The sequence below is a fragment of the Daktulosphaira vitifoliae genome, unplaced genomic scaffold (assembly GCF_025091365.1).
Source record: "Daktulosphaira vitifoliae isolate Bord-2020 unplaced genomic scaffold, ASM2509136v1 Scaffold_1, whole genome shotgun sequence".
In the NCBI taxonomy this organism is placed as follows: Eukaryota; Metazoa; Arthropoda; class Insecta; order Hemiptera; family Phylloxeridae; genus Daktulosphaira; species Daktulosphaira vitifoliae.
Window position 1 is genome coordinate 58,115,924 of NW_026099572.1, and position 24,075 is coordinate 58,139,998.

General features: G+C 25.9%; 2 protein-coding genes across 5 annotated transcripts; one reads left to right on the forward strand and one right to left on the reverse strand.

Annotated features, from left to right (window-relative positions):
• Positions 1-2,190: 2,190 nt before the first annotated feature.
• Positions 2,191-3,555, forward strand: LOC126895302 (uncharacterized). 2 transcript variants are annotated; one of them, XR_007701622.1, is made up of 3 exons: positions 2,191-2,544; positions 2,617-2,752; positions 3,041-3,555. XR_007701622.1 is itself a non-coding variant. In XM_050667030.1 (2 exons), the coding sequence occupies exons 1-2, from the start codon at positions 2,737-2,739 to the stop codon at positions 3,478-3,480; spliced, it is 456 nt and encodes a 151-aa protein (XP_050522987.1). In that variant the 5' UTR covers positions 2,191-2,736; the 3' UTR covers positions 3,481-3,555. The 2 variants fall into 2 exon arrangements, 1 of the variants encoding a protein (XP_050522987.1); XM_050667030.1 differs by having other exon boundaries at positions 2,191-2,752.
• A 2,716-nt stretch (positions 3,556-6,271) lies between these two features.
• On the reverse strand, positions 6,272-22,304 carry LOC126895303 (uncharacterized). Of its 3 annotated transcripts, XM_050667031.1 has the most exons (8): positions 22,201-22,304; positions 22,086-22,140; positions 14,570-14,614; positions 13,674-13,718; positions 12,458-12,502; positions 9,868-9,912; positions 9,442-9,594; positions 6,272-6,381 (listed from the first exon to the last, which is right to left on the reverse strand). In XM_050667031.1, the coding sequence occupies exons 1-8, from the start codon at positions 22,201-22,203 to the stop codon at positions 6,329-6,331; spliced, it is 444 nt and encodes a 147-aa protein (XP_050522988.1). In that variant the 5' UTR covers positions 22,204-22,304; the 3' UTR covers positions 6,272-6,328. The 3 variants fall into 3 exon arrangements, with proteins under 3 accessions (XP_050522988.1, XP_050522989.1, XP_050522991.1); XM_050667032.1 differs by lacking the exon at positions 14,570-14,614; XM_050667034.1 differs by lacking the exon at positions 13,674-13,718.
• Positions 22,305-24,075: the final 1,771 nt, after the last annotated feature.

Genomic DNA, 24,075 nt, shown 5'->3' on the forward strand with positions numbered 1-24,075 from the left:
ATTTTTTTGAAAATCTAACACTTAACCTGCTCACAAGTGGAGATTTAAAATATCTGCCGTAGTTAAAAGACATGCTATTTTTTTGTTTAAATTTTCGATTTTATATTTTCTACTTAAAATTACTATAACATTTTGAAAAATGTGTGGATCAATACAATTTTATTTTTTCATAAATACTTAATGTTTACTCATTTCATTTGACATACTTTTTTTAAAGTTGGGCCATTTTCCTTTATACAGTGGGGGTTTAAAATTTTAAAAATATTATTTTTCTGTTAAAATCCTGGGTTTTGTATTTTATTTTATTTTAAAATATCTTACAAGGGGAATATACTCATTATCATGTATATTATATAATTTAATTGACATAGAATATAAAGTTAAAGAAAATTTTTTTGCATTTTTAAAGTCGAAAAAGTAACCTTAAAATTTGAATTAGCATATTTTGCCAATTTTATCAATCGACGAAAGCGACAAACAGTTGCCGAATTGGTAACATTTATATCTTTCACGCTTTGGTTACGAGATTCAAATCGCCTGTGGCAGTTAACTTTTTGCATTTTTTCCTTAATTTTTTTTGAGTTAGAAAATATTTTCAAATAATTTTATTTTTACCTTAAGCCTGTTTAAATCGCTATTATAAAAGCGGGAATGGGTCACCTGTGGGATGACGGCTAACTGTACATCCAATAAGTAACGAGAGTAGACAATAATTAAATAACAAATAACCACATATATTAGAAATTCTTCAGAGAGTATCTTAAATTTAAGGAGTAACGCTAAAATACTAATGGCCGACAAGCGGCATATAACAAAATAGTCAATCTCAATTAAAACAAACAATAAATAACATTAAAATAATATAAACTCAGCTGCATAGATGAAGTTGTTGATAGTGATCAGTGGACTGTAAGAGATCTTATGTTAATAGTGTCGAACATCTGAGTATCACGAGTGTCGTAACACAAAACAGCAAGTAAAAATGTGTACGAAGAAAATGAGGAGGATGCCTTCTGTCTAAGTATTCACGTGCGTATTGTCGTACAGCAGTCACCGTGCTCGGCTTACACTTCGGGTTAGCTGTGGGTGTCGAAAGGCTGTTGTTATAAGAAGAGAATAAGGGTAGCACCTAGGTATGAGGTGCAGACGAAGTTCAAAACACAAATACTAGGCGTACCAGGTGAGGAAGATAACAGAGTACGAGGTGCAAACGAAGTGCAAGACACAAGTATTCTGAAAAGTTGTGGAAGAGAGTATATAGGTTAAAAAGGAAAAAACAAAGACTTTACTTTAAGTAGTAAGCCGGACAGCGACAACCGAGTACTGAGACTGATGAATGACACAAGGCACTGGAGTCGACTGACCAAGATGGTCAGGTCTTTTGGGTTTTTATAATAATTTGAACTATTGCCATTTTGGCAATAAATATTATTTGTTAATTCATCAGTCTTAGGAAGCGGATGTGCTGTCTGTATTTTATTATATTAATTCTCACAATAATGGTAACGTGACATCATCACACGAGTCAGAGTGTAGATCCATGCACGTAATAGCAGATGAGAACAGACGGCGAAAAAGCGACTACGACAATGAAGATATTTAGTGATGGTCAGGGTCCAATCATTAGTAGCGTGCAAGGGCACGAAAACTTTGAGCACAAGGATGCAATAAACAAATAAAAGAATAACGGCGTACAATGGCTGAACAATTTACCATTCAAGCGGAGGATTTAAAAAATTTACAATTATTAATTAAAGTTTTATTTGTTTATAGTGGTAAAAAATTATAAGAAATCTGTTGTTAAACGTTTAAATATTTTAGAAACGAGAAATAAAGTACACTCGTATCCCTGCTAAGATCATGAATAAGAATCGCGTGAGAAGTATTCATAAGAATTTGAACCGAGAAAATAATTTGAGAATTATAAATATATCAACAAACCCAGAAAAATCTTGCACCAAATGAAATTAATAAAGTCGAAGAAAGCTGTCAAAAGACTATAAGAAAAAGAAAGCCCGAGCAATCAAGACGTCAAAAGTAATTTTATTATTATCTTTTTTAAAATAAGTAAACAAAATTACTTTTTTTTTTTTTTTATGAATGTTTAATTAGAAAATTTACAATCTATACAGCTATATGTACAATAAGTAAATATGTGAATAGGAATAAAATAGACAATGATATGGCGGTGAGGAGGAAACAAAATTACTTATAAAATTAAAAAAAACACAGAATAGTTACTTCATAAATAATAAAGTTTAGTGTATTAAATTCAAAACTATTTCATTCTCAATAAAATTTATACAAACTCTTATTATATTAAAGATATTTACCGTATTAATGTATCTTCTAACATAAATTTATGGATCGACGCTTAAAAAGGAAATAATGTAAAATGACCAAAGAAAGAGAACATTATTTTAATATATAAGAATTATTTTATCAATATTTTTCTTCGGATAAACACAATAGTAATTTATATGTATAGTATTTGGAGATAATGTTTAAAAAAACTAAGGACAGGAATCTTGAAATATTTGTATGGTAATTAAAAATTAAATCAAACAATAATACATATTTTTGAAAGGTTATAACATAACTGTGTTTATTTTAAAGCAATCGTAAAGTACGTCTCAATGCCACCTCGTTAAAAACTATACCAGATCAAAATAAATTCTCTGGCATGAAAAGAAAAAAGTCTGTGACATCGGAGATTCAAAAGTTAAAGAAAGAAAAATGGTTCACAAGCCTAGTGAGTATATTTTTTTAATATTAAATACTTGTATTTTAATGAGTAAGGATATAGAAATAGAAACTGTTATATTCTATGTTTAATATAAATTAAAATGGTATGATTCTCAATAATTACTACAGTATTATTATGTAATCTATATTCAATAATTTGAGCATAATCACAATTTATCAAAAAATATTACATAGCATTATATTAAATTAAGTATTGTACAAAATTTAAATATAATTATTTTTAATAACTATTCCCTACTATCTGCATTATCTTGATATATTCACTTTTTTCTAGCTTTCAATATCCGTAAATATCAGCAAATAGCTGTTTATACTGATCGAGTTACAAGTTCTAATTGTTCACAAAATAAAACATCTCCTATGGGATACTTTATTGATACGACCCGAGACAAACATATGGTGTATTACTATACTCCCGAACCGTATATACCAAGTTGTTCAAATTACATAGACCTTACTCTAAATGATGAAGACGAGACTCATGATGGATCTTATATGAATACTGCAATGTCGCAGGAAAATTGCCAAATGAACATGACTCCTAGTTCAAGTCATCACAATAGCCATTATGAAGAACAGCAAGTTTATGATGGTAACACGAATCATTTTCTGCAGCTGATTAAAAGAAAGATAAATATATGGAGTCGGACTGTTATAACACAAGTTACACGAGAACAAATCTTAGTGCTAACCCTGATATATAGATTTCTATGAAAATGACATAGAAATTTTGCAAACAATACTTTTGTAATAGTTATTTAAATAGATATTTTTATTTAATATTTTTTTAGTGCTTTAGTTTTTATAATTGTTATCTATTTATATTTCAAACAAATGTAATACACTTCTTTTCTTTTATTAATTTTTGTATTTTTAACATATGTATTTCTCTAATTTTCAATGAAACTATCTACTTGGACAGAATACTTTCCTCACTATCATAAAAATACATTTTTATAATAATTAACTAACCTATTGTTATAGGAAAAGTGTCCATCGTGTCAATGAAATTCACTTGATAAAAACAAATAAAGTAAAAAAATATAAATTTGAACAATTGTTATAATTTAAAATAACAAACTAAATAATATGTTCTAATATGTTAAAAAGGGGTGTGAAGGTTGTTTGGGTATTTTGACCAAGATTGGATATTTGGGGATTTGGTCAAATTGTGAGCAACGAAGTTCTATCGGGGTTGTGGAGTCCAAGAGTTTAGAACAAAGAAGACAAATAGATAAAAAAATAATAAACGCAATACTTCTTTGCAGATGTGTAATAAAGTACAGTCTGGTTTTGGTATTACAATGGCAACGGAACGGCAAGCCAGTTCACGAATATCTGTGGTAGTGCTTAATTTATATAGTAAAAATCACGCTCGGCTATTAAAACTTTTTTAAGGCAGCGGAACGGCAAGTCAATTCACGGATACCATGTAACGTGATTATGTACAAGACCTTAACCAACCAGTCTAGTATAATATTCTACTATATTAATATAATGATTGATCTATTGCTTCGTCGTTTTTTACTCAGTTCATTAACTCTAAATAATTGGGATAACATAAATTTACTTCCTTTTTTTTCGCAACAATGAATTGTAAATCAAAGACAATTCAACAATCTTTCTGATATATAGAGGTATCAATTTCGTAACTCGTCTAAAAATAATAAGTCAAAACAAATTCTTTTTATATGCATGTAAGTAAGACGCATAAAAAGATACACCCAGAGAAAAACCTCGATCTATATAATAAATTCATTGTTCAATTTGATAAATATATCATTACTATTGAACCTATGATATATTTATCAATATGATATTTTTTTTCTTGTCTTGAACAATAATTATTTATAAGAATAGTTATTTTGTTCGTATTAATAAAACATTATCATAAACCCTTGATAAAATTTCTCTATCAAAATTGATTGAGGTTTTTCTTTGGGTGTAGCCGACAACTTATTTGAATTCGGCAAAAGCGAACTGGTATTTGAAAGTATTTCAGTGCTTTTTATAGTGTGTGATAGTACCCCTAATCCAGGGATATTGTTGTCAGCGTATATAGTGATCTTTTTAGTTTATTGTATCTAATTATACATTACATGATTATTATATTGAGATACCATATTTAACAATGGATAAATAGACATATATATAAATAATAAGAAATTGTATTGAACAGTGAACATGTTATGACAGATAAGTTATTTGTTTGTTTACAAGTAATATAAAATACAGATTATAAATTTTTCATTGATAATTATGAATTACATTATATTGCAATATACGTATATGCAAAGCAATTGGCCATATATGACATCCGCCCTAGTTTTGAAATTTTTGTGTCCTCACAAAATAAATAGCAATTGTAACATAATGATTGAATAAGTTGTTATCAAAAAAAAAGGTTATAAAAAAAAAAATTCTAATCATGGTTTTATAGAAATAATTTTTAAGATATAATTAATTTTTAAGTAATTGACAGTACCTTTATTTAATGAATATATTGGTCCGGTTTATAACTTTTTATTAATTACATTATAATATTCAAAATAACACATTTTATTAAACAAATTTAATAATTTTTAGCCAATTGTCAAAAATGTTTTGTTATTTTAATTGGCTTAAATAAAAAGTAAACAAGACTTTTTATTTTGCTTAAATAGGATAAACAATGATGTTTCAATCGGCATCGTTTGATGATCTTTTGCTTTAGAATTTTTTTGTGATAAATTAGTACGCATATATTTAAAACTCTTTAAATCTTACTTTTTTTTTTGAGTATAACTTAAAAATATCAAGTTTTGAGTGCATTCATTTATAAAAACAAAATGGATTCGAATTTATTTTTCGTGATAACAACATTGGTCATATATTTCATATTCCTATTCAAATAGTCAGAGATATTATATTTATTGCACTGGTAGTTGTAACACTGCAGAATTTTTTGGAGATGAAACTTTCAATGAAGAAAACAACTTTAACTAAAACAGTAAAACCTATTATGAATACTCGCCCGGATTTGAATACACATCCTATTAATTTGGAGATACCTAATTGGAAAAATAATTCAATTTTAGTAGAACTGCTTAGAGAAGATAAATTTGCGCTAACTAATTAATTTTTTCTATATTTAGTAACAACATTTAAAAAGATGGAATTTCAGTCTAGAAGAGCTGAGAATTTTCATGAGCAGATATAAAACATAACGTAGATCATAGTTAAACTAATACTTTCACAGTGAATGGCGTAGTCAGAAAGAGGACAAAGAAGGCCCAGTCCAGATTGTAGAATTTTGTAGATTTCTTTTTACTAGCCTACCTCCTATTATGAAATCCACTGTTCACAGCTTCGCATTGAAGCTAAAATGTGACCTTATTACAGATTTTTTTTTGTAGGTATCTAAAATGAACAATTCATTTTATCAAGTTGTTCAATTTTTATGTGGGAAATTTTGAAAAATATTAAAATGCAATTATTAAAATAACACAATTTATTATCAATAAATAAATAAATTATACAAATACATATTTTTATGTACATAATTATATTGTTAGTAACTGTTTTACAAAAATCTTCTGAAGAAATAATATCGTTCAAATTTGTTTCGAATATTACCTAGAAACAAAAAAAAAACAATTATATATGATAATAATCATATTAATTGAATTTTATGACATATAGATATTAAATTATTTTTGTTTATTTTTATTGAAAGTTAAAAAATAAATAATATATGTATCAGAATCGTTTATATTAATAATAATGTGTAGTAAGTTAAAACCTCGAAAAAAAACCCAGCACAGGGGGGTCGCGGCACAGTGGTGACGTTGCATAGTTGGATCAAGTATAATGATATATGACAGTGATTAAAATCACTATCAAAATAAAACGCTTCGATGCAAATCTTTAAATAGTGTTTAATTTTAAAAAATTGGTGGATTATTCCAAAAGCTACATGATCTGCTAGTTCCTTAGTAATATCCTGATTAAGATAAAGTATGTCGAATGAAAAAGGGTTTATTAAAAAATTTTATTTCTTATAAAAAAATTGTGTTGATCCATACACTTTTCAATATGTTATAATATTATAAAGTTAAAAATGTAAAATACAAAATCGAGAATTTTCACACAAAAATAGCATTCGGCAGCCATTTTCACCGTGAAGATAAGTCTAAAGGTCAAATTTTTTTTTTTTTAATTTAAGTATATTATATAAGCTTTAATTTAATATATATATAAAAGTGTCAGACCTTCCGAAACATTTTCAAAAGTTAAGTTGAAAAAGTTGTCTTTTTAAATCCCCCCTGTGGGCAGATAAAGGGTCAAATTTACAAAAAAAATATACCAAATGATAGGTAAAGACATCAAGCATCTATAAAAAAAAATTATATTGATATGTTTATTTTTGAAAAAGTTATGGCACTTTTAAGTAAAAAAAATTGAAAAAATTTCGAAAATTAGCGATTTTTAAATTTGTAATTTTTTTGGAGGTTTCCCCCATTTACGGGGAACGAGGGAATTTTTTTCAATTTTTAAGGGTAATGTCTTCGACTAGATACGATTTGTGATCTTTTGACGTATCATTGAAAGAAATCGGTTCGGCGAGAGTTGAGAAAAAGTGGTAACAGACACGAAAAAAAAAAACACATCATAGTAAAACCAATACCTTCTCAGCTTCGCATTGAAGCTAAAATAACATTTAAATTATTTATTATTCAACATTTTTTATAAAAAAAGAAAACATTGTATTACACAAAGTTAATATTACGTATTGCACTGTAATATTAACTTAATGTCAGAAATTATGCTTAAGATTTGTAGGACCAGCATCTTTACCTAAATACAATAATAACATTACGTAATCAAATCGAAGATGACCAGAGAAATTGAACTTATACAATGCAGGGAAACATCTAGATAGGCCGCGAAAATGACACACGCCGCCGAACATTTATGTATCTTCTGTGGCGTATAACCGATTTTTCGGTTTGGTCATCACCACCGACCAACAACGTGTCGAATACATTAGAATGTTCGTGACTGTGCGACGCCATCGCAGCACAACGGGATCGTTCGAGAATAATACCGTCTTAACGATATCAATGCGTGTATGTATTTATTAAATAATAACTATAGTCTAATAGAGCACATAATTATAATAAATATTAATAAATCACATTATATTCACTTATGTATTTGGCAGATTTAAAATTATCCATCAACCATATAATTATACCACAATAAAAATTCGATATTACTCAAAAAGTTGATAAAAACAATTACTTCTTAAACAACAAAAAGCAGTTTTGTGGCTAATAATCAGTTATGAAATATTACTTTTTGAATTTGTAATTTTTAGGTATAGGCGACCAGTAGTAGACATAATTGATTTTTATTAGTAAGTTATAGTAAAAAGAAAGCGCCAATAAAAACTACCCCACTCCTCACCTTTTCCAATACTTCAAATGCTAATATATCAAAAAGTCAACAAGTCAACCAGTCAACATTTTATTTAGTTCATTCTCCATTTAATATAAAAATAGTAATAATAAGTTCCCATTTAACTTTAGCATTTTATCCCTAAAAACAACCGTTAGAAATATATTTATTGCAGTAAGTTTGATATTTTTCTTAGTTTACAATAACAAAACAAATTTTATTTGATATTTTTAAATGGGCCAACTTACATTGGAGTGTTTAACTCAGAAGTTAAATATTTTACAGAATCATCACTTAATATTGTAAACTAATAATTTGGGTTTCTAATAATATTATATATATATTTGTGTGTTTTAGATTTATATGACTAAAATGACAATGGATATATTAATCGTTTTCAAGTTTAACACTCTACTCAAAGTTAGACCATTTGATCGAAAGTATTAATAAAAAATTTGAGGGTAGTATTCTCAATATATCACGTTGTATAATTCTTATTTTAATTGTTTTATTGATATCGTTTAGTATTTTAAAAACATCTGAGTAATTATTAGTGTTAAATAATTAAAAACTAATTTTTTGAGAAGGGCTATTAAATTAAATGAATTTATGAAAAATTTTCTAGTTTAAACTAATCATTAAACTTCTAATGAATTTGTTAAAGCTTTGGTTTGTTGTATTGCTTAAAATTTACAGATGCATCTGCGTTATCAGTTTCAGGCTCGTGGTACTGCTCAACAGTATAGTATAGTTACCATCACGAGCTTGTAACTATCGCTCTTAAGATGGACTTTGCAACGAGTCCGAAATGTCAGTCCTATAAATGAAAATGTGGATACATCCGTAAACATTACAAAAAACATTAAAATAAACTTCTTTTACGCTTTGAAAGACAATATATTTTTTACCCACATTTATATAAAGCTATTAGACATCTATTCTAGGATTAATGCCAAATGCTAAAATGCCTCAAATGACCAAATTTAAAACGCTTATGTTGATATTTAAATATGCTATGAGCATCAAAATTTTGTTCAATTATAGTTGTAATTATAAATCTCTAATGTAAATTTGAAGTTTGATAAATTTCCAATCGTTTGATAACTAGACGAGTTATCCAACACGATTTTTTTTTATTTAATTAATAAAATATTATAGATGTATTCACGAGGGTGGATTTAAGTGGAAGTAAGTAATTTTTAGATATCATCAATATATATAATTGACATATATTACCATTATTTTCTTTGATTAAATATCGGCATATTGGACATGTACTTCCCTTTTGTAACCATTGGTCCATACATTTTTTACAAAATTCATGATTACAGGGTGTCTTGTAACATTCATCGTTTACTTCGTTAAAACAAATTGCGCAAATTTCAACATCTATGTTATAAAATAAAAAGTGAAATATTACAATACTAATATTAAATATTACATGTAGGTCGATTATTGATCTCCCACAATAATTTATAATTCTTAACCTTTATTAATAAGGATTAGACACTAATTTTTTCAGAATTTTTGTTAAGGGATTTGATTAAAAAAATGCTATATAGTAATGCTTTTATCGTAAACCACTTAATTAATTGAAAAATAAAAGTAATACAATTTTTTTGGTTACTTTTATACATACTATTTTCAATTTATTCTAATTACCTTTTGAAGAATTATCTTCAATTTTTTCTTTTTCATAAGGGCATTCTGTAATTGAGTAAAAAAAAATTAGTTTTCATAAATATATCAACTAAACTTATAAAAAAACTAAAACTGTCAATGACTTTTTGTGCTTAGGATTGTCGAAATAGCCAATATCAATTCAATACAAAAAAGACTTCCTTTTGAACCGATCAGGCAAAAGTTCTTAAATGATTTTTCGTCTTTCGATGTCTCTTTCTTTTAATCGATACGTCACCCATTTTCCTTCTTTTTTAATTTTCCCAGAACATGTAATCGATTGAAAATTGTTTGTTGAATCATTCCGAGTTTGAATGCCATTTGTTTTGCAGTTAGAGTTGAGTTATCAACCAATAAAGCTTGCGAATCTACATCTTTAAAATTTATTAGCTTACCTGGACACTTTTTGTCTTTCACATCAAAATCACCACTTTTAAAGCGTTTAAATCATTGTACACAAGCTGAAATATCTAGAGCATGATCACCTTATGCTCCTACGATAATTCTATGCGCTTCAGCTGCACTTTTTAACAATTAAAAAAATGTAATGAAACTTCGTGCAAATGCTGTTTATCTAGCTCAAATTTCGGCGTAATAAAAAATATATTGTTTGAATAATGACAATCAATAACAAAGTGGGTTTTGATAGCGTATGCAACCCTCAAAAATTGTATAGTTTTCATTTCTATATACCAAAAAATGTGTTGATAAGGCCATCTGTTAGCGAAACCGGCCTTTTTAATTTATACTCCTTTTAATTACATAGACCTAATTTTTCAGATATAATCTGAAAAATTGTAATTTGGGATATTTTGATAATTAAATAAAATTATAATTATTGTTATGAGTTAATTTAGAACCGTTTTCATCACGGATGAAAATTTTAGATGTTTTTTTTAATAAAAATAATAAATAATAAGATTGATTTTTCCGAAATTTCGGAAAAACCATTTTTTAAAATACACGCTATTATACAGAGTGTTCAGTAAGTAAGGAAACAAGTAAATTATTATAAACAATGACAACAATAGAATACCGTTTTCTTACTTACTGAACATTCTATATACCATTCCACATTAGCAGTCATTCACAAAATTATATAAAATTTTTAACTATTATTTCGTATATTCTTATCTTGCAATAAGTTTGTAACATACAAGAAAGATGTATGGATCAATATAATTCTTTTTTTATATAGATGCATAATATCATTACCTTTCATTTGGTATATTTTTTTCATAAATTTAACCCTTAACCTGCCCACAAGGGGGGATTTAAAATGACAACTTTTTCACAAAAAATTAATTTTTTTAACTTAAATTTTGAAAATGTTCCGGAAGGTCTGACACTTTTATATATATCTTAAATTAAAGCTAATGTAATATACTTTATCATGGAAAAAAAAAATTTCGGACTTTATTTTATCTTCAAGGTGAAAATGGCTACCAAATGCTATTATTGTGTGAAAATTGATTTTATTTTTTATATTATATTTAACATTATAATGCTATAACTTATTGAAAAGTGTATTGATCAATATAATTTTTTTATGGGAAATACTATTTTCTAATAATCTCTTTTTTATTCGACATACTTTGTCTTAATCAGGATATTAATAAGGAACTAGCAGTTTATGAAGCTTTTGGAATAATCCACCAATTTTTTAAAATTAAACACTATCTAAAGATTTGCATCGAAGCGTTTTTTTTTGATAGTGATTTTAATCACTGTCAGATATCATTATACTTGATCCAACTATGCCACGTCACCACTGTGCCGCGACCCCCCTGTGCTGGGTTTTTTGTTATCTTTATTTGTAGACATGATTTTTGATATATTTGTATTTGTGTCCATGTTTAACTTAATTTTTTTTTTAACAATTAAATTAAATTTCCTTATTCATTTTAACGGTAGTATTTATTTTATCACGCGAGTAACTTAAGTACTTCCTGTTCCTTAATCTAGACACGGGCTACGGTATGTTTTACATATAAACCACATACAACTTTAATTATCATAGTTGTGGTTAATAAACCACGAGGTATTGTAATCATTTATACATATAACGACATATTAACTTAAATTACACTTTTAATTAACTTAAAATTAAATTCCACCTAATCATATCTGATAGGTGTTACACCTCGCCTAGGTGGTGGCGATCCTTGCTACCATAGCTAGTCGTTATGCAAGTGGCAAACCACGTTATTGTTGCAGACCAATAAAAACCCCATTTGAAAGTTACTACAATTCAATGTGTCTAATTTTAATATTTCATGTCTAAAATTTTTTAGTGTACTAACTATTTAACTAAATTTATTTTATTGTATTTCTTGTATAATTATTTGTATCGATTTTTCTGCACTATTGCCCTTGTGAGCGTTACTTATTAAAAAATAAATAACTTAAAAAAAAAGTAAGTCAATATTACATATTATATCTTTTATAATTACTTAAAAATTAATGTTTTTTTTCACAAAATAAATAAATATTTTTTTTTGTGTCAAATAAAAATTATACGCGTTTTTGATTGCGTTAGCATCTGAGACGAGTTTAAGCTTATTATAATTACCTTTTGTAGAACTATCTTCATTTTTTTCTTTTTCACATTGACATACTGTAATAGAGTAAAACAATATCAATTATCATAATTACAATTACTAAATTTATAAAAAAACTATTATTGTAAAAAAATATCAGAATACACTCAGACTTCTAAGTTCATTATGCAAACTTCCCACTGAATTATATTAATTCGGATTCTTTACGAATTTTTTTGCACTATTTGTATACCTGATACATTATATTATCTTGCACATGATAGTTAGCTGTATAGGCATTTGTGTATATATCAATCGCTCTTTTCCCCACATTAACATCATTTGCACTACTCACCACTTGCATTTTAACCTTTGATAAATATGGATTAAAAAATATTTATTCATAAAGTCTAGCACTGGTCTTTATAATTTCGTCGAACTCTACCTCTAAAGGCTAGCCGGGGCATTACCACCGGACGTGGGTTAACTTTCAACCGTAGCGGACGTGCTCCACGCTTTAAAGGTGGTGTCATGCTTGATGACCACGGGAACTCGACATAAAAGTTTTACGTGTAATAATTGTTTTAGTAACGTTTGATTTTCTTTTATCTCTTTAATTTATAGACGAGGTTTTTGACCGTTCGTTTTTTGGTCTCATATTATCCTACATTTTTTTTTTAATTGATCAATTTCAATAACCTAAAGACAAACTTTTTTTATTTTCTGTTCCATCATCAATAGACTCGTGTAATTAGAATTTATTTCCCTTCAAAAGTCCTACCTCTAAATTATAAAATACGGTTAACGGTCATTCCAGTTGATCATGATCATATGAAAACTTGTCACATAATTATATCAACTGACAACAACTCAACGGACTTCGGTTACAGATTGAATTATAATAAGTCTACTGTTCTTTCTATATTAAATATTATTTTGACATGATCAATTTTGAAGAAAATATATTAAAATTATTTTGTAAACTTTCTCTTTCATATAAGAGAAAGTATATATTAATTATATACTCATTTATATATTAATTTCCTACCATTGCAAATATGTAGTTCATTTTGCATTATTATTTATGTTTACATTGAATAGGTATTTATGGTGTTCGAAAAAAAAACATTTGATGTTGAAAATAATGGGTGACACTTATTAAAAGTAAATGACTCAATTTTAATAATACCAGTTCTATTAAAACTAATATATTAGCGTCTAAGATTATCTTAAGTTAATTATAATCACTTATTGTAGAACTATTTTCATTTTTTTCATTTTCGCAATGACATACTGTAAAGTAAAAATAATTCAGTTTCTATAAATATATCAAATAAACTTGTACAAATACATTTATATATATATAGGACATCATACTAGGTAATTTCTAAAAATTTTCCAACAGTCTTTGGCAAAATTGTATTCTTTAGGTTTCAGGTTTTTGATCTTCTTTATATAAAATATATAATACTATATATATCCTTTCATCGTGAACCACTTAGATAATGGTCTAATTAAGAAAATGACTGGTTGATATTAACTTTTGGACTAATATTTATTAATATTTCATTACTTAGACGGGATGAGAAGTTATGTCAAATGATAAAAATAAACAGCACTCCACATATCACCTCGAATCATTCATATAATTTTTTTTATTTTAAGTTATTAGCAATTTATAATGTTGGCTGGTTGTTTTTATTTTCATCACTAGTAGTTTCCCGATTTTTTAACATAATGTATAAAAATGTATACTCAAATTAATTTGTTTTGCATTCACTTACGTCTGGTTATTAATTTGAATCTCAAAACATATTTTTGTGTATAAACACTAATAATTTTTTACCATTAAATTAAAAGTACACCAACATTTTACGTAATTACTACAAAAAAATAAAAACTCTTTAAGCTTTAAACATTTTTCCAGAGTAAAAAATTTTGCTTTTATTGAAAAACATAATTCATTAATACTATCATGATCAATCAATGTCATTTTATTTTTAATATAGATTTTAGCTTTGATACTGAGAAGGTATTTATTTAAATGATATGTTTTTCTTTTCTATTTTTTTTATGTAATTGTCTCAATTTTAATAATGTCAAAACAAAAATATTAACATCGAGTTTAAACTTATTATAATTACCTTTTGTAGAAATGTCTTCAACATTTTTTTTTTCACAATGACATACTGTAATAGAGGACAAAAAATTAAAACGCGTTTTCATTACTAGCCACACAGGTGTTTCTTGGTATTCATGCATGTGTAACTTTATTGAATCTGGCTAGTTTTGAGTTACCTAAATATGACATCTATAATATGTATACTAGCTTATAACACTAGTTTTAAGCCAAGGGAACCCTTACTGTCTCCTCTTGCTACCATCTTGCCCAGGTATTTTCAAACTCAATATATACCAAATTAATTCTAAACCGAACTATATTAAGTTACTTATTAATTATTCAAATAAATCTGCATACTATTCTTTAAGGTTATTGGTTTTAATGTATTTTTTTTAATTCGACACAAGTTAAAATTATAATAATTTATACCAAAATCTGTGATGTATAAAAATATGTTTTTCTTATTCCATTTATCTAATGATATAAAATATTTTTTTAATTTCTTTTATTGGATGTGAAAATTGAAAACATGCGTAATACTTAACACATTTAATATATTAACACTAAATGGTCAGTTTTACATCCTTCTATTTCCCGAATTTAATATACTACAAAGGGTGGTGGCTCTATTTAACATGTTAGGGAATCAAAAGTGGTTCTTAGTTATGCCATTGATGGGAATAATGGCTGGCTTGCACCAGAGACCAGACACCAACAATGAAAAAATCACAAGAAAATTCTCGTTGGCACCCTGAGAATAGCCACAGGACCCCCTTCGTCGAAACATACGTTTTTACTCTCTAGGCCCGACTAACCATTTTTTAAACACATTAAAAAATATTTTAATTTTATGTATTGAACTATAAAAATTATCATAAAGAATATAAAAATATAACTTTGAAAAATCATGGAGCAAAATATAATTTCACAGTAATTGATATTCCAATGATTTATTATTATAATCTATAAGGAACAAATTAAAAATTAAAAACAGTCAAAGCTTATCAGAACTAATATTTTTATTATTATTTCAGACATATATTTTTGATATGATATAGAAATTTCTAATTAAATATTGTATATTTATATTACATAAATGTATTTCAAATAAATAATTTATCATATAGGTGAAACAAATTGTTAGGACGCTTATTGTTATGACATAAGTGTAGTGGGTATAGGGAATAATTAGTATTAGACAACGAATAATCAGTAATTAATCGCGTTCGAACCGTTGTATAAATATAGTCTATTATAAGTTGTAAGTCATTCTTCTTAAGACAACTAATGTTATAGTTCAAAATATTTGTATTTCTAAAATTAAAGAACCGTTGTATAAATATATTGTGTTATAACTCTGTACTTTTATTTCACATTACAACGACATCCACTCCAACACGTTACTGAGTCTCATCCTAATTGGGACACAACAAGATCTAACAGACAATTTCATATAACTTTTAATACAATTAATGTTTCGTTGTAATTTTTAACTTTGATACGAAGCTGAGAAGGTATTGGTTTTTCTATGATGTGTTTTTTGTGCCCGTTACCACTTTTTCTCAACTCTCGCCGAACCGATTTCTTTCAACAATACGTCAAAATATCACAAATCTTATTTAATCGAAAACATTACGCTTAAATATTGAAAAAATTTCCCTCTTTCCCCGTAAATGGGGTAAACGTCCAAAATAATTACAAATTTTAAAATTGCTTATTTTCGAAATTTTTTCAATTTTTTTTACTTAAAATTGCCATAACTTTTTCAAAAATGAACAAATGAACATATTTTTTTGTTTTTAAATACTTGATGTCTTTACTTATCATTTGGTATATTTTTTTTATAAATCTGACCCTTTACCTGCCCACAAAGGGGGATTTAAAATGAAAAATTTTTCAACTTAACTTTTGAAAGTGTTCCGAAAAGTCTGACACTTTTATGTATATCTTAAATTAAAGCTAATGTAATATATTTTATTATGAAAAAAAAATTTCGTACTTTATTTTGTCTTCACGGTAAAAATAGTAACGGAATGCTATTTTTGTGTGAAAATTCTCGATTTTATTTTTTACATTTTTAACTTTATAATGCTATAACTTATTGAAAAGTGTATGGATCAACACTATTTTTTTATGAGAAATAATATTTTTTAATAATCCCTTTTTCATTCGATATACTTTATCTTAATTAGGATATTAATAAGGACATAGCAGATCATCTAGCTTTTGGAATAATACACCAATTTTTTAAAATTAAACACTATCTAAAGATTTGCATCGAAGCGTTTTATTTTGATAGTGATTTTATTCACTGTCAGATATCATTATACTTGATCCAACTATGCCACGTCCCCACTGTGCCGCGACCCCCCTGTGATGTGTTTTTTTTTTAACAGATTCATTCTTTGATTTTAATATTAAAATTATATTATTCGTTTTTATTTTAATTATAAATATAATTAAAAATATGTTTTTTTAATTTTAAAGTTTTTCGAAATATCAAAATAGCCTATTTATAGAGTTATTTTAACAAAAATGGTTAATAAATTGCTAACAATTTTAGATCGAGTAATTATTGAGTGACAATATTTTTAATACATTAAGTGGCCATATAACATGGGTGCAGTAGAAATATGCATTAGTAAGAATTGCACTCACTTGCATTATAAGCCCTATTCAATGTATAAAAAGATCGTAACTTAATAATTACTCGTTTCAAAATTGTTATCAACCTACTAACCATTTTTGTTAGAATAATTCTATAAATAGGCAATTTTTATATTTCAAAGAACTTTAAAATTAAAAATTATATATTTTTTTACTATTATGCAAATGATAAAAATATGAAATTAAATTAATCTAAAAATACTAAAATTATTAAAAAAGAAATGTTTATTGTATCAAAAGTTTTTTTTTATTTACTGAGATGTCAATTAAATTTTTTTCATTCTGTATGTTTTCATGTTAAATACAAAAAACGGTATGGGACATGTATAGATGATATCTGACAGTGATTAAAATCACTATCATTAGAAACGCTTCCATGCAAATCTGTAGATAGTGTTTAATTTTAAGAGATTGGTAGATTATTTCAAAAGCAACCATAACTTTAATTCCCTTAATTTTATCCTAATTTATAATTATAATTTATGAATACATATAATTATAGTAATTAAATTTAGTGTGAAATTGATATTCAATAATATAATATTGTAATTTTTATGGAGATATTATAAAATAAAAAGGAGTTGTATATTCATATACTTTTAACGCGTATAAAAATTTAAAGGGATTGATGCAATACTTAAAAAAAAAAAAATTTTGTTACTTATTGAACTTTCATCAGAAACAAAAATATACTTTTCTAAATCAACTTTTCGCGATGTTTTTAAATGTGCAATTAAACTTTTTCTATTACTTCTAAGTTTTAATATTATTACTTATTATTAAAAAATAAGTATTTACATATAAAAAAAAAGTAATTAAGAAAAAAAATAATTGTTTTAAATTAATACTGATTTTGATTATTAATATGTTAAAAATAAGGAAAACAACATATTTAATTTTAAATATGTCGTTTTATTTTTTTAATCGTTTAAAATTGATTTTTGTGAATGTTTATAATTAAAAAAAAATAATCTATTTTACCAAAACTTTTAGCTCAATTGGCAAGTTTAAAATTGTCATCATTAAATAGAAAATTTTATGAGAATTGAAAAAATTGTACCGTTAAGATTAATATGCTGTTAGGAAGTTTTATAATTACTATTTATAGTAATTGTATCAGAAAAGCTCAATATTTTTTTGCATTTTTATCTTAATAGATAACTGAAATAGAAATAATAGTAATCATTACCTAATAACTTTTGGTGTATAAAAAGATTCTACAATTGAAATATTCATAACTTAACTAATATTAATGATTTGCTTTAACTAAATGAACCAATCAAAACAAAGTTGTTAAAACGATTTACTCAATTGAGCGTATTATTAAATTTGATTATAATTGTAAAAATCCATTGTTAATTCAGGAGAAACTAACAATCATTTTTTTTAGAAATGATTTATATAGCAACATGTTATCAACAAATTTGGAATATATAGTCTAGTATAAGCACACACAAATAAAGTAAAAAATGTATTAAATTACAAAGTAAAATGATTTAATTTTGTAGTTGAAACCTATCATATCAAATTATTATATCAAACTTGATTCGTCAATAAATACTTTGAAAACATTAGAAATTTATGATTTTAATTGTGTGTTTGGAGAACATGGGATAAGTAACTATTTCATTGATAAATTAGAATTTTTTTTCAATTTTTGAGGGTAATATCTTCAACTAGATACGAATTGTAGTCATTTGACGTATCGTTGAAAAAAGTAGGTCAAGTTAGAGTAGAGAAAATAAATGATAGTCACAAAAAAATATCTTCTCAGCTTTGCATCGAAGCTAAAACGAAAAATATAGTAAAATAATTTTAATACGAATAAGAAATTTCTTCTTGCATGGGGCGAATAAAGTGATGGGATCCTTAATCTTTATTGAAGTTATTGAATCTAAATGAGATAAAAATCAAAGCAGTTGAAAATTTATTCTAACTTAAAATAAATTAAGGAAAAATGCAAAAAATTCATTGCCACATGCGGCTTGGAACCTTGTACCCCAAGCACGTAAAACACAAGTTTAACCGTCTCGGCTACTGTACGTCGCTACAGTCAATGAAAAAAATGGCTATTTAAGCTAGTTCAAATTTCAAAGTTATTTGTCTCGACTTAAAAAAAGCAAACAAATTTAAGTAAGTTGAACTTACTATGCTTTATCAATTTTTTATTTATATAATATTTATGAAAATTTGTACTCCAATTGTCAGGTAAAATAAAATAAAATACAAAACCCAGAATTTTAACATAAAAATAGCTTATTTTTGAATACGGTAGTCATTATTACCATGAAGACAAATCCAGAAGTCAAATTTTTTTTTTTCAATTTAAATTATATTACATTAGCTTTAATTTAAGGTATATATAAAAGTGTCAGTCTTTCAAGAACATTTTCAAAAGTTAAGTTGAAAAAGTTAATTTTTTGTAAAAAAGTTACCATTTTTAAACTCTTCCTGTGGGCTGTTAAAGGGTCAAATGTTCACAAAAATATATAAAATGATAGGTTAATACCTAAGGTATTTATAAAAAAAAAAATTATATTGATTTGGTCATTTTTAAAACAGTTATGGCAATTTTAAGTAAAAAAAATTGAAAAATATCGAAAATTAGCGATTTTTCAATTTGTAATTTTTTGGGGGATTTCCCCCGTTTACGGGGAACGAGGTAATTTTTTTTAATTTTTGAGAGTACTGTTCATCGTATTGTTCATCAAAATCAGTCCAGCGAGAGCTGAGATTGAGAGTTCACAGACACAAAAAAAAAAGTGAAAAATAAAAAAAAAAAAATACATCATAGTAAAATTAATACCTTATCAGCTTCGCATCAAAGCTAAAAATTGGGTATTCAACATTAGTAAAACCATTTATTTCTATTTATATATAGAATCGATTTTTTCTCAAAGAATCTAGATAAAAATTTAATTAAATATAAAATAATATTACTATTAATAATTCTAACATAGAATACGAATAAATTGATAAATTTTTGATACAATTAACATTTCTTTGTATTATATTTTTTAAAAATACATTCACTTTTTGATTTATATATTAAAATTATTTTTTTAATTATTTGTTTTAATAATAAAAACAATTAAAAATATGTTTTTTTTTAATTTTAAGTTATTTGAAATATAAATATAGCCAATTTATAAAATTTTTCTAACAAAAATGATAAATGGGTAGTTAACAATCTTAGAACGAGTAATTTTTGAGTTACAAGCATATTTTAATACATTAATGATAGATATGAAATATATAAATATAGATAACATGGGTGGAGTATGCGTTATAAATAAACACCAATAAGAACTGTACTCACTTGCACTACATACCCAATCTTATTATATAATAGAACAAGGAAAAAAACGCTTTTCTGGGAAAATTACTTAGCGTGCTCGGATTTTCAAAAATTTTTTTTTCAACGAAAGTACTCGGTCACCAGACTCCGGGAAAATTATTGGCGAAGGTCGGAAAATTTTTGCCGCTCGCCCGCGAGCGTTTTAAAATTTCGACCGTTTTCGAGAAAAACGCTCGCTGACGCCAGCGTTTTACGACTTAAGGTTTGAAATTTTCATCAGACCCGCCCAATGACATTCCTGAGATATGATAAAAAAATCAATTCAATCCGTTCATTTTTCACATTTTACGAGCTTTTTTTTTAAGTCCACGCGCATGGTTTTATTATGCGCAGTGATTCATTTCTGCTGATACGTATTATGAACCTTAATTATATGGTGTATTATGTATTATTATTAAGACACTATTTTGCAATTGCCCTATTTTTATCAAGGAATAATTTTCTTTTTTCACATATATGATGTATGAGACTATGAGTTTATCTTTTGAATTGGGGTTCATCTATGATAACTATGATGTTCATCGTTAAATCGCAGTTACTAATATATTTATCAAAATTAAATTTATATTTTTATTTTTAATATTAATTTTATTTTAATATTAATTTTAATTTAAATTTACAGTGTGCCACTTATAATAACCTGCTAAATTTTTTTTTAATTATTCTATAATATAAAAACAATTATTATAATTAGATTATTAATAATTTTTGTGTATAACAGGGGTGTATTTAAGAGAGATTGGCCCCTCCTTGAACAAGCGCTAGCAATATTTTTTTAGGCAACTTCTAATATATAAGGACTGAATGTCCTTTTTTTTTCATCAGTACTTTAATTTTAGCAAAAAAATTTCTATAACATGTTTAACAAAGTAAAAAATATTAAATTTCCTCCTAAAATAATTTTTGAATAGGCCTAAAGGGAATACCTCATTAAGAGGCTTCAACCTTATACCCAATACATTTTACTATATTCTCTTTTTGAATTTTCCTGATTTTAATAATAACATTTTTAGGTATAGTTTTCACTGATTCTGAAGTAATATTTTTCTGAAAAACACTTATCGTGCCCGGCGTAGCCGGGTACTTCTACCGGAATCAGTGGCCTACTTATGATGACGGCCCGAAGAGACTTACGCGCCGAAGGCGCGTAAGGCTCGAAGGGCCCCGGGTCTGGGCCGGAGCCCCAGCTAGGCGGAGCCTAGTCAATATATTAAAAAGATTGTAACTCAATAATTACTCGATTTAAATTATATATAAACTAGATTATCAATTTTTAAAACTTTTTTGTTAGAATAATTCTATAAATTGGTTATTTTAATACTTCAAAAAATTTTAAGATTAAAAATAAATTAATTTTTTTATTATTTAAAACAAAAAATATAAAATTAAAATAGTTTAAGAATACAAAAAGTATTTAAAAAAATTTAAAACCAATTATTTCTATTTACATATAAAATAAACCTTTTCTTAAAAAATCTAGATAAAAATTTAATTGAATATAAAATATTATTACCATTAATAATTCCAACATGGAATATGAATAAATTGATAGACAAGATAAATAAATTCTGAAATTAAAGTAATATTATATATTCATAAAATGAACTTAAAATGTTTACAAAACATACCATTTTATAACTTAATCTTATATTAATTTTATTTTCTACTTAGAATTATAATATAAACCAATATGAATAATATTAATATTAATGATAAACTGGTAATTTTTTTGAATTTATACAGAATAGACTTTGTGAAAGGATCTATAATTTATATAATCATTTTTCCAACAAATTTATTTTTGATATAATAGTTATTTACTTAAGATTTTTTAAATAGCATACAAATTATACAAAAACAATCTTATACAGCTGTATTACAATATGATTATGATGTGTACAAAAATATTAAATTTTCTTTATTAAACTATTTTAGATTCTATTTACTTAATACAAATTTAAAAAGACATAAGACATAAACGAGATGATGAAACAATTGGTAAATTTAGAATTATTCAAAACTATTTATACAGATGAAACATCAATGTTTGTATAAAAAGAACTGATCACTTGTGACTAATTAATGAAATAAAATTAAAACTATATAAAAAATATTATTAATTTAAAAAACTAAAAAATTTTAAACTCAAAAGCTACAAAAAAAATCTATTTTAAATAAAAGTGTCATTATTTCCGGAATATTTTCAAAAATTAAGAAAACTTAACTGTTGTGCACAAAAAGTGTTTTTTTGAATTCCTCCTGCGGGCAGGTTTAGAGTAAGATTTTCAAAAATATTATATCAAATGAAAGAAAAATATCTAAGGTTTCAATGTAAAATAAATAATTTTAATTTGTTCATTTTTCAAAAAGTTATAGCAGTTTTAAGTATTCAAATATTTTATGTTAAACAGTGATTTTTACATAAGTTTCGTTAAACTTTCGTTTAAAGAACGGAGTATTTCCGGAACATTTTCAAAAGTTAAGTTTAATAAATTCCACTTTTTATACGTATTTTTCAAGTTTTGAAAGTCATTTGTATAAAGGAAAATTGTTCAATTTAAATAAAAAGTATGTTAAATGAAAGAGGTATTATATACCTATAAGAGGTATAATATATAATATAATAATAAATTATATATATTCTGCAAGTAATTAAGTGGAATTTGGTAAAAAAAATTACTCTATATAGTTTGTAAGATAGGAAACTACATTTTGGAAATATCCTCTGCGTGTATAACCACCGGCAATAAAGGATAGTAAAAGGTGTTATTAATTAATACTTAATATATATTAACGAGGTTAATTGTGTTTGCGCCAGTCAAGGCTTTACGCTGAGAAACACTGGGCCACCACAGTTTTGTTGATTATATTTTGAATATAGATAAATATATTCTTATAATTATATTTTGTCAAGTTCAAAGTGAATTTTAAGAATATTAATATTGACTATAGGGAATTCATTGAAAATATTATTAGTAAAAACATAGTATAATAACAAAAAAAAAACCAGCACAGTGAGGTCGTGGCATAGTTGGGTCCAGTATAGATGATATCTGACAGTGATTAAAATCACTATCATAAAAAATGCTTCGATGCAAATCTATAGTGTTTAATTTTTAAAAATTGTTGGATTATTCCAAAAGCTACATGATCTGCTATTTCCTTATTAATATCCTAAATGAAAAAGGGATTATTAAAAAATATTATTTCTCATAAAAAAATTGTGTTGATCCATACACATTTCAATAAGTTATAGCATTATAAAGTTAAAAATGTAAAAAATAAAATCGAGAATTTTCACACGAAAATAGAATTTGGTAGCCATTTTTACCGTGAAGACAAAATAAAGTCCGAAATTTTTTTTTCCATAAGAAAGTATATTACATTAGCTTTAATCTAAGATATATATAAAAGTGTCAGTATTTCCGGAACACTTTCAAAAGTTAAGTTGAAAAATTAAATTTTTTGTAAAAAATTTGTCATTTTAAATCCCCCCCTGTGGG